Below are 12,250 nucleotides of genomic sequence, written 5' to 3'. Positions count from 1 at the left end.
CCCCTTTGGAACTCCCCCTTTTAGTCCTTTAAGTACCACCATCCCTGTCCCAGAAATACATTGGTCCTGTCTACTCTCTTGGGCTTAAAGCTGGACAAAACAATTAAACCATCTGCCTTGCTTTCCTCATATGACTGAGCCAGTTGAGGGAGCTAAACAGGGCTGAACTTCATGAGCATACATCTATAAGATGAGGAACAAAAGCTGTTCAGATGGTGTTTCTCTTGTTTGCCATGTGGCTTTCCCATAGGTTTTAGCAGATCTATCTCCGGCCATCTGGGGATGCTCTTTCTGGAGGTCACATCTGCCCAAACGTAGGAGGGTTTCGAATATTAAGTAAGTTATTCCAGGGCAGATGCACTCATAAGCTTGGTCTACCAGGCATCTTAAAAAGACCCAGCCTACCCACCCAAATACATATTTGGAGTGTATAAATCCCATGCGCTCACAGGTTACATGTAGGAGATGATCCCTGATCCACCCACTGAGTCTAGTACTCTATTTCTCAACTCTGAAAGACTAGTTCTCCAATATTTTGGAATTCACCTCTTCATTGTCTGACGAACAATTTGGATGGCTTCCTCTTGGTACTAACCATTGGGCATTGGTGCTTGTGTTTGGGCTGCATCTGCCTTGGCTCAGTGGGACTTACCAGCATGGTTTACTTCCTTGCCATCCAACTCATCAGGTGATCAGATCTGGCAATATGCCCACTGCCCCATGCCACATGTAGTTACTGAAAGAATGGGAAGCATTAGGAGGGTTCCCAAACCACCTGAGGATGAGTGGCATGAATTTCCTGATATGAATTCCTGACAACCATACTCACTGGAGAAAACAGAAGTATGAAGTCACTTTAAAAACATGATACCATACAATATTCCAGCAATGAGATCTGAACAAAGCTGACCCAGGGTTTTAACAAACTTTTGTCTCCTCATTCTCCCAACCCAGCACCATTCCCCACACAATTCCTCATCCCTGAATATGAATAAATATGGAAATAACTTACTGTAAACTGGATTTGGCAGCCACCCATGATGTAGTCCAAGAAAGAATGCATCTTGTGGATCTGCATGGGAGGAGGAGGAGAGGAAACCGTTTTAGTAACAGCATGATCTATTTCCTTATGAAGTGGAAGCTTAATCTTTGGGGTTAGGCTGCTAACCTAGAAGAAAGAGCAGAAAGAGATCTGTGAGGAAAAGAGGGGTCAGCTGATTTTGTTATGTTACAGGCAAGAAAAAGCAATGCTCAATTCAGATGGCCCTGTGAGGGCTGCAACTACCTATGCCCTGTACCCCTCTTTTGGGTTACGGAAGCCTTCGGCGAGAGACTACACTTGCCTTCAGTTTTGCTCCCCGTGTCTAAGTCCCAGTCCTGGTAACATTCTTAATACCACAAGTAATCTAGGTTGGTGGCTTCAGGATTGAAATGTCCTGAGAAGGCCTTTACTGAGTTTCCCATTTGTTAGATTCCTGCCATGCCATGAACAATGACTAACACTTATGAGCACTAACTCTAAGCCAGGGGCTTAATATCCGTAATTTCATTTAATTCTTAGAACCACCCTATAAAAGTGGTACTATCATTATTATTGTGCCATTTTGTGGAGGAGGCAGTTGAGGCTAAGATCACCTACCCAGCTGATGGTGGAGGTGGGACTCTAATGACGGCAGTCTGGACCGCATAGTCCATCCTTTGGACCTCTGTGCCAGAAGTCAGTACGGCCCCTGCTTTCTGCCCAACCATGATCACCTGTGTGCTCGTGTGCCTTACCGATCTCTGGTCTTCATTTCTGCTTCCTTATGATTCTGCTGCTTGACTCTGGGTGACAGTCATCCATTTATTTATTGAACAAGGATTTACTGAGCCCCCACTATGCACTAGATGCCAGGGATACAGTGATGAGAAAACCAGACACAATCCCTGCAGTTGTGGAGCTTGCAGACTGGCCCCTGTACCTGGGCAGGGAGTAACTGTGATTTTGACCCTCAATCCTCAGATTCCATCTGATGCTCAGGGCAGCTTCTCAGAGACCAACCCACAAAATCCCATGTTGGTGTCTCTAGGTACCACCTCCAGGTGGCACACATCTCTTGGCAGACTTTTCTCAGGGCTGATGTTTACTTGTCCCCCTGAACAGTGCCTGCTCCTGGCTTCCCTTTTTTTTTTTTAGATTTTTTAATTTATTCATTTGAGAGAGAGAGTGCGCAAGTGAGAGCGAGGGCACGAGCAGGCAGGGAGGGTCATAGGGAGAAGGAGAAGCAGAGAGCCCGATGTGGGGTTCCATCCCAGGACCCCAGGATCATGACCTGAGCCGAAGGCAGATGTTTAACCGACTGTGCCCCATGCTCCTGGCTTCCTTATGCAATGCTTTGCTTGATGGTTGGGACACGCTACTATTGTCTGTGTATCAAGGAAATAAGAACTTGGGAATGAGTTGAAGTAACATGGCCCCTGGGCACTAAACTATAAGATCAATTCATGGAGAATCAAAACAGACTTACACAGAGCCACCTAAAGGAGATAGACAACCACTGAAGTGGTTCATCTAGATTTTTTTTTCCTGCTTCCCTGGGCACAAGGATGCTTTGAATGTGCCTGGGATTTGATTTGTAAGGTAAGATGACCAGTGATAACTGCCTTTGGAGGAAGAGTTTATTTTTATTTTTTTTTAAATATGGACTTTTATTTTTAAAGATTTTATTTATTTGTCACAGAGAGAGAGAGAAAGAGAGAGAGAGAGAGCACAAGCAGGGAAAGCAGCAGGCAGAGGGAGAAACAGGCTCCCTGTGGAGCAAGGAGCCCAATGAAAGCCTCAATCCCAGGACCTTGGGATCATGTCCTGAGCCGAAGGCAGATCCTTAACCAACTGAGCCACCCAGGCATCCCTAGAAGAAGAGTTTATTACTCACAACTCCCCAAAGGATAGGAAGCATGTCATACCACTCAGGGGCCACATGGGGAAGCACCAGGGTCAGTCAGAAGGCAGAAAGATTGAAAGGAAAGTGTGGGCGGAAGTCTTTATTGTGTATGTGTGTGTGTGTGTGTGTGTGTGTGTGTGTGTGTGTGTGTGTTTGTGGTAAGGAATGAGTGGGGCAGGGTAAGCAGTTAAATTGTTTTAGTATTGGAGAGTCTGAATAATTTTTGTGGCTCTGGGCTATAAGGATGGTCTCTAACTATCTGAAGCCTGGACCCGGGGTCACATAGGACCACAGGAATATTGGCTCCATATGTGAGAGCTCCATAAAGGAGGTGGTTGGGGGTATGGGCTCTGGATTGGTTGGTCTACATATCAAAGGTAGGCTCACAAGCAAGTTGTTTGCTATCTCCAGAAATTTAGCTAACCCTGGAAGGCGCAGACCCTACACGGGTTCATAAGGCTCCAAGATGTTAAAGCATCAAAAACTGTAGAAAATAAAAGACACAATTAATACAATGATCCCAGATGGCCAATCCCAATACACTATCCCCTAGTCCCACTGATTGGTTCAAGAGGTGGGCATATCCGTCTTTTCTTTCCTCTCGCTCTTGCTATGAGAGGATGTGCAGCGCCTGGCAGCCATGGAGAGGCCAATCTGGGAGAAGGAACCTGACAAACACAGAGAGAAACTAGATGGCATTTAAGTCTTGTATGTTGGAGTCAAACAGGCATAGGTTAAAATCTCAGCTCTTAAACTTACCACGTGTGTGACTAGTTACATGATCTCAGTTGACAACTGAAGTCTCAGGGTTAGGATACAAGTTAAACAGAATTCATCATCATTACTCTCACATAGTAAATACTCAACCAGTGCCAGAGTTATTCTCAGATGTGACTTAAGAGATTTGATTGTTAGCATGTAGGATTTTCTGTGAAGTTAGAGCCCTTCTGGGAGGAGTTTCTAGGCCCTTGTGATCTTTCACCACTGCTTTGTGTTCATGGTACCATTCAGTATGGGTGAAGTGCCACACAGAAAGCACTGAACACTGTGACAAGCATACAATAGGGGCTCTGGAAATGTTGGCTTACCCTTTGGGGGGATCTCCCTCTGATGCTGTTCTGGACAGAGAGGAGCCTGACATGTGACCAGGACTCCCCATCTTTGGGGGTATGACTGTCTTTGTGGAAGGGATGGTGGCATCGGGCCACCACAGTTCCAAGACCACCCATGCTTACATTTCTCATTGCACATCCATTAATACATTGACTTTCTGATTTTTATTTTAAAAAACACCACACCTCCTTGACATTCTCTCTCACTGACCATACAACCTGAGCTCTTCCTCCCAGACAGCCCTAGCTTCACACTCCTTGAAAGAGAGGGACTACATACATACCTTGCACTGATTCAAAATCACAATGCCTGAGTTCTTATAATTCTTCTTCTTGGCTTTGTACTTGGGGTTGATGCACTCCCACTGCACCTGCAACAAGAGAGCCTGCTCAGGAAGAAGGGGAGTGATTCAGTGAGACTAAGCCCCCAGGTGCTGCAGCAAATGGATCTGAGGGCTGACAAACGGTCTCTGTGTGATAACGCAGTTCAGAGGCATGGGTGGGTACTATCCGATTGCCTGGTTTGAATCCTGATCCCACCAATTTCCAGCCACGCAACCCTTAGCAAATTACTTGATTCCTCTATGCCTTGGAGATCTCCTCTGTAAAATGGAGGTGATAATTGTATCTATCTCAGGATTATTGTGAAGCTTTAGTAATTAATCCATGTAATACATTTAAAACAGTGCCTGGCGGCCTCTCAATGATCCCCTCCAATGGTACGTCACAGTCCCAGCCCCCGGTGTGGCTGTACTCGAAGGTGGGGACTCTGAGGACGTGATTAAGGACAAACGAGGCCGTAAGGGTGGGGTTCTGATCCTTCAGGATTAGTGTCCTAGTAAGAAGAGACCCCAGAGCCAAGCTCGCTGTCCACCCTGTGAGGACACAGCGGAAGGATTGCCAGCCGCAAGCCTGGAGAGCTCTTCCAGAAACCTGCCCTGCCAGCCCAGGATCGGCGCCTTCCAGCCTCCAGAACTATTTTATTTATGATGAGAGGGGAAAGATGGCAGAGGAGTAGGGGACCCTATTTCAACTGGTCCCTGGAATTGAGCTGGATATCTACCAGACCACTCTGAGCACCCACAAAACCTGCCTGAGATGTAAGAAGATATGGATCTCTACAAACAGAATATCGCAGGCAGTTGGTTTTGAGGTACGAAGCAGAGAGCCGTGATTCTGTGGGCAGATATCGGAGGATAAACGGCAGCGGGAGGGTGCCTGGCCGTGGGGATCCTACACTGCCGGTGAGTGACAGCCTCGCGCGCTGCGATCAGGGCACAGACTCGCAGACCGGTAGCGTCGGGAAAGAACTTTAGGGCGGCCCCCGGGGTGGAAAACCAGTGCGGTGGGGTTGCGCACACGCGAACCGCAGCCCCCTGAACAGAAACCGGAGCGATGGTCGCGCGCACGCGAACTGCAGCCTCCGAGACAGAAACCCGGTGCGCCGGGGTCGCGCCGGTGAACTGCAAACCCCGGGTGGAACAACCGAGCGGGGAGCGGCAGAGTCGTGCGCACGCGAACTGCAGTCCCCGGGACGGAACCCCAAGCGGCGGAATCGCGCGTGCGAGAACTGGGAGCGGCTGGCGGTTTTAGAAGCACAAAGGGCAGAGACGTGCCCCGACCTGGAGGCAGGACTGGGAGGGCTGCGGAGGGGCGCACAACCCAGGCCGCTGCAGTTTATAGCAGCACAGACAGAAACGGAGACGGTGTGGCCTGGAGAGCTCACTGAAGAACAGACTGAGGTCTCTCTGCTCTGAGGCAGAGGGTTGGAAACGGTCTCTTCTGCTCTGACTCGCGGAAGAGACGTGGAAAGCTGCCAGGGAAAGGCGCCAGAGAACAAAAGCCCCAAAGACTGATTCCCACTGAGCCCATCCGCCGCCACAGGGACGCAGGGCAACTCCGCCCAAACAGGGTTGCCTGAGTAACAGCATGGCAGGCCCCTCCCGCAGAAGACAGGCTGGGAAAAGAGGCCAGCAACCCTAAGGTCCCAAGAAAACAGGTGCATCTTGCTTGGGTTCTGGTCAATAATTTGGACTCTATACATTCTCTCAAACACCCATCAACAGAATGACTAGGAGGAGGAGCCCCCAAAACAGAAAAGACTCAGAGATTATGACTTATGCTGCAGATTTACAAATGGATGCAGATATAACCAAGATGTCGGAGATGGAATTCAGGCTAGCAATTGTGAAGACAATGGCTAGAATGGAGAAATCAATTAATGGTAACATAGAGTCTCTAAGGGCAGAAATAAAAGGTGAATTGGCAGAACTTAAAAATGCTATCAATGAGATCCAATCCAATCTAGATAATCTAACAGCTAGGGTAACTGAGACAGAAGAGAGAATAAGTGACCTGGAAGACAATAAAATAGATAAAAAGGGAAAAGAGGAGGCCAGGGAAAAACAACTCAGAATCCATGAAAATAGAATCAGAGAAATAAGTGACACCATGAGGCGTTCCAATGTCAGAATAATTGGAATCCTGGAGGGAGTGGAGAGAGAGAGAGGGCTAGAAGATGTATTTGAGCAAATCGTAGCTGAGAACTTCCCTAACCTGGGGAATGAAACAAACATTCGAGTCCTAGAGGCAGAGAGGACCCCTCCTAAGATCAAGGAAAACAGGCCAACACCCCGGCATGTAATAGTAAAACTTGCAAATCTTAGAACCAAGGAAACCATCTTAAGGGCACTTAGGGGGAAGAGATTCCTTACGTACAGAGGGAGGAACATCAGAATAACGTCAGACCTATCCACAGAGACCTGGCAAGCCAGAAAGGCCTGGCAAGACATATTCAGAGTACTAAATGAGAATAACATGCAGCCAAGAATACTTTATCCGGCAAGGCTTTCATTTAGAATGGATGGAGAGATGCAGAGCTTCCACGACCGGCAGAAGTTGAAAGAATATGTGACCACTAAGCCGGCCCTGCAAGAAATATTAAGGGGGGTTCTATAAAAGGAGAAAGACCCCAAGAGTGATCTACAACAGAAATTTACAGGGACAATCTATAAAAACAACGTCTTCACAGGCAACATGATGACAATTAATTCATATCTTTCAATAATCACTCTCAACGTGAATGGCCTAAACGCTCCCATAAAATAGCACAGGGTTGCAGATTGGATAAAAAGACAGGACCCATCCATATGCTGTCTACAAGAGACTCATTTTGAACCTAAAGATACATCCAGACTGAAAGTGAAGGGATGAAGATCTATCTTCCATGCCAGCGGACCTCAAAAGAAAGCTGGGGTAGCAATTCTTATATCAGACAAATTAGATTTTAAACTAAAGTCTATAATAAGAGACACAGAAGGACACTATATCATTCTTAAAGGGTCTATCCAACAAGAAGATCTAACAATTGTAAATATCTATGCCCCCAACATGGGAGCAGCCATCTACATAAGCCAACTGTTAACCAAAATAAAGAGTCATATTGATAACAATACGTTAATTGTAGGAGCCCTCAATACTCCACTCTCAGCAATGGACAGATCATCTAAGCAGAAAATCAACAAGGAAACAAGAGCTTTGAATGATACATTGGACCAGATGGACCTCATAGATATTTACAGAACATTCCACCCTAAAACAACAGAATACTCATGCTTCTCGAGCGCACATGGAACTTTCTCCAGAATAGACCATATACTGGGTCACAAATCAGGTCTCCACCGATACCAAAAGACTGAGATTATTCCCTGCATATTCTCAGACCCACAATGCTCTAAAACTGGAACTCAATCGCAAGAAAAAATTTGGCAGAAATTCAAACACTTGGAAGCTAAAGACCACCCTGCTCAAGAATGTTTGGGTCAACCAAGAAATCAAAGAAGAACTTAAACAATTCATGGAAATCAATGAGAACGAAAACACATCGGTCCAAAACCTATGGGATACTGCAAAGGCGGTCCTAAGGGGGAAATACATAGCCATCCAAGCCTCACTCAAAAAAATAGAAAAATCCTGAATTCACCAACTAACTCTACACCTTAAAGAACTAGAGAAAAAGCAACAAATGACGCCTAAGCCACGCATTAGAAGAGAAAAAATTAAAATTAGAGCAGAAATCAATGAATTAGAAACCAGAAACACAGTAGATCAGATCAATGAAACTAGAAGTTGGTTCTTTGAAAGAATTAATAAGATTGATAAACCACTGGCCAGACTTATCCAAAAGAAGAGAGAAAGGACCCAAATTAATAAAATTATGAATGAAAGGGCAGAGATCACGACTAACACCAAGGAAATAGAAACAATTACTAGAAATTATTATCAACAACTATATGCCAATAAACTGAGCAATCTGGATGAAATGGAGGCCTTCCTGGAAACCTATAAGCTGCCAAGACTGAAACAGGAAGAAATTGACAACCTGAATAGGCCAATAACCAGTAACGAGATTGAAGCAGTGATCAAAAACCTCCCAAAAAACAAGAGTCCAGGGCCTGATGGATTCCCTGGGGAATTCTACCAAACATTCAAAGAAGAAATAATACCTATTCTACTGAAGCTGTTTCCAAAAATAGAAACAGAAGGAAAACTTCCAAACTCATTCTATGAGGCCAGCATTACCTTAATCCCCAAACCAGGCAAAGAGCCCATCAAAAAGGAGAATTTCAGACCGATATCCCTGATGAATATGGATTCCAAAATCCTCAACAAAATCCTAGCTAATAGGATCCAACAGTCCATTAAAAGGATCATCCACCACGACCAAGTGGGATTTATCCCCGGGATGCAAGGGTGGTTCAACATTCGCAAATCAATCAATGTGATAGAACACATTAATAAGAGGAGGGAGAAGAACCATATGGTCCTCTCAATTGATGCAGAAAAAGCATTTGACAAAATACAACATCCTTTCCTGATTAAAACTCTCCAGAGTATAGGGATAGAGGGAACATTCCTCAAGTTTATAAAATCCATCTATGAAACACCCACAGCGAATATCATCCTCAATGGGGAAAAGCTGAGAGCCTTTCCCTTAAGATCAGGAACACGTCAAGGGTGCCCACTCTCACCACTGTTGTTCAACATAGTACTAGAAGTCCTAGCAACAGCAATCAGACAACAAAAAGAAATAAAAGGTATTCAAATTGGCAAAGAAGAAGTCAAACTCTCTCTTTTCGCAGATGACATGATACTTTATGTGGAAAACCCAAAAGACTCCACCCCCAAATTACTAGAACTCATCCAGCAATTCAGTAATGTGGCAGGATACAAAATCAACACACAGAAATCAGTTGCTTTCTTATACACTAACAACGCAACTGTAGAAGGAGAAATTAAAGAAACAATTCCATTTACAATAGGACCAAAAACCATAAGATACCCCGGAATAAACCTAACCAAAGAGGTAAAGGATCTATACTCTAGGAACTACAAAACACTCATGAAAGAAATTGAAGAAGACACAAAAAGATGGAAAAATATTCCATGCTCATGGATCGGAAGAATAAACATTGTTAAAATGTCTATGCTACCCAGAGCAATCCATACCTTCAATGCCATCCCGATCAAAATTCCAATGACATTTTTCAAAGTGCTGGAACAAACAATCCTAAAATTTCTATGGAATCAGAAAAGACCCCGAATCACCAAGGAGATGTTGAAAAAGAAAAACAAAGCTGGGGGCATCACGTTGCCCGATTTCAAGCTATATTACAAAGCAGTGATCACCAGGACAGCATGGTACTGGCACAAAAACAGACATACAGACCAATGGAACAGAATAGAGAACCCAGATATGGACCCTCAACTCTATGGTCAAATAATCTTTGACAAAGCAGGAAAAAACACGCAATGGAAAAAAGACAGTCTCTTCAATAAATGGTGCTGGGAAAATTGGACAGCCACATGCAGAAGAATGAAACTCGACCATTCTCTAACACCATTCACAAAGATAAACTCAAAGTGGATGAAAGACCTCAATGTAAGACAGGAATCCATCAAAATCCTAGAGGAGAACATAGGCAGTAACCTCTTTGACATCGGCCACAGCAACTTCTTTCAAGATACATCTCCAAAAGCTAGTGAAACAAAAGCAAAAATGAACTTTTGGGACTTCATCAAGATAAAAAGCTTCTGCACAGCAAAGGAAACAGTCAACAAAACAAAGAGGCAACCCACAGAATGGGAGAAGATATTTGCAAATGACACTACAGATAAAGAGCTGGTATCCAAAATCTATAAAGAACTTCTCAAACTCAACACCCAAAAAACAAAGAATCAAGTCAAAAAGTGGGCAGAAGAGATGAACAGACACTTCTCTGAAGAAGACATACAAATGGCTAACAGACACATGAAAAAATGTTCATCATCATTAGCCATCAGGGAAATCCAAATCAAAACCACACTGAGATACCACCTTACACCAGTTAGGAGGGCAAAAATGGGCAGGGAAAGAAACAACAAATGTTGGAGAGGTTGTGGAGAAAGGGGAACCCTGTTACACTGTTGGTGGGAATGCAAGTTGGTACAGCCACTTTGGAAAACAGTGTGGAGGTTCCTCAAAAAGTTAAAAATAGAGCTACCCTATGACCCAGCAATTGCACTACTGGGTATTTACCCCACAGACACAGATGTAGTGAAAAGAAGGGCCATATGCGCCCCAATGTTCCTAGCAGCAATGTCCGCAATAGCCAAACTGTGGAAAGAGCCGAGATGCCCTTCAACAGATGAATGGATAAAGAAGATGTGGTCCATATATACAATGGAATATTAATCAGCCATCAGAAAAGATGAATACCCAACTTTTACATCAACATGGATGGGACTGGAGGAGATTATGCTCAGTGAAATAAGTCAAGCAGAGAAAGTCAATTATCATATGGTTTCACTTATTTGTGGAACATAAGGAATAACATGGAGGACATTAGGAGAAGGAAGGGAAAAATGGGCGGGGGGAATTGGAGGGAGAGATGAACCATGAGAGACTATGGACCTGAGAAACAAACAGGGTTTTAGAGGGGAGGGGGGAGGAGGGATTGGTTAGCCCGGTGATGGGTATTAAGGAGGGCACGTACTGCATGGAGCACTGGGTGTTATATGAAAACAATGGATCATGGATCACTACATCAAAAACTAATGATGTATTGTATGGTGACTAACATAATAAAAGTAAAAACTACCAAAAAATAAATAAATAAATAAATAAAACAGTGCCTGGCACTTATGAATGCTTTCTATTAATAGGGTCAAATCAAGCAACAGAGGGAAGGAGATGTCTGTAGACACATTCCTAACACAAGTGTTGAGTCTTAGTGCCTAGGAAATGGCTTAAAATGTCAGAACACTGAGAGACATTGAATGCTGGCTACAGGAAGTTAGTGGGAATAATGATGAGTTTGCGTAGACCCTCACTGAGAACTAAAATAATGAAGTGATACATAACACAACGGTGACACAATAGATCTCCAAAGGGGATAGTATGAGAGCTGCAGAAGTGGCTTGGAACTGAGGAAGTAGCTGGGAACTAAGGGAGTGTCTAGGGGAAGAGATATCAACCTTTTCAGCCCACAGAAGACTTCATGTGATAAAACCAACTACAAGTCAAACATCCAAGAGCCACTGAATGCTCCTGCCCACCATTCTGTGGGAGCCAGATCCTTGAATTTCCACTCAGGAGACTTCATGTGATAAAACCAACTACAAGTCAAACATCCAAGAGCCACTGAATGCTCCTGCCCACCATTCTGTGGGAGCCAGATCCTTGAATTTCCACTCAGTGTGGTTTTGACTTGGATTTCCCTGATGGCTAATGATGATGAACATTTTTTCATGTGTCTGTTAGCCATTTGTATGTCTTCTTCAGAGAAGTGTCTGTTCATCTCTTCTGCCCACTTTTTGACTTGATTATTCGTTTTTTGGGTGTTGAGTTTGAGAAGTTCTTTATAGAATTTTCACTTTCTCTCTGACAATTAGGAGTATCTGAACATAATGCAGTTTCTGAGGCAGATGTGAGTGGGGTAGACTGATACAGCTTTGACCCCCATTGCTCCATTCCTCTCAGTGTTCATCCATTTGTGCAGGTCCCTCCACAATGATGATGAGCTTAGTCATGTGACTTGTTTTGGCCAATGGGAGATTAGCAAAAGTGATATGGGCAGAGGACTAAAAAGTGCCTGTGCACTGGGGCTTGCCTTCTTCCTGCTGCTGGGGAGTTTTTACCATCATGTAAAAAGCTGATATCTGATCTCCTGGAGA

At 44.4% G+C, this 12,250-nt stretch overlaps 1 protein-coding gene across 5 annotated transcripts in view; it reads right to left on the bottom strand.

Annotated features, from left to right (window-relative positions):
- The window catches only part of CPNE4 (copine 4), a 592,776-nt gene that overhangs the window by 35,193 nt on the left and 545,333 nt on the right, over window positions 1–12,250 (bottom strand). For all 5 annotated transcript variants that reach the window (XM_078071749.1, XM_078071750.1, XM_078071756.1 and 2 more), the window contains 2 exons: window positions 4,321–4,407; window positions 1,013–1,072 (listed from right to left, as the gene is read on the bottom strand). In XM_078071749.1, the coding sequence (XP_077927875.1) occupies window positions 1,013–1,072; window positions 4,321–4,407 (147 nt within the window). The remainder of the gene's footprint in view (window positions 1–1,012; window positions 1,073–4,320; window positions 4,408–12,250) is intronic.

Source organism: Halichoerus grypus, chromosome 1, assembly GCF_964656455.1.
Source record: "Halichoerus grypus chromosome 1, mHalGry1.hap1.1, whole genome shotgun sequence".
NCBI classification, from domain to species: Eukaryota; Metazoa; Chordata; class Mammalia; order Carnivora; family Phocidae; genus Halichoerus; species Halichoerus grypus.
This window is presented reverse-complemented; position numbering and strand designations above follow the sequence as displayed.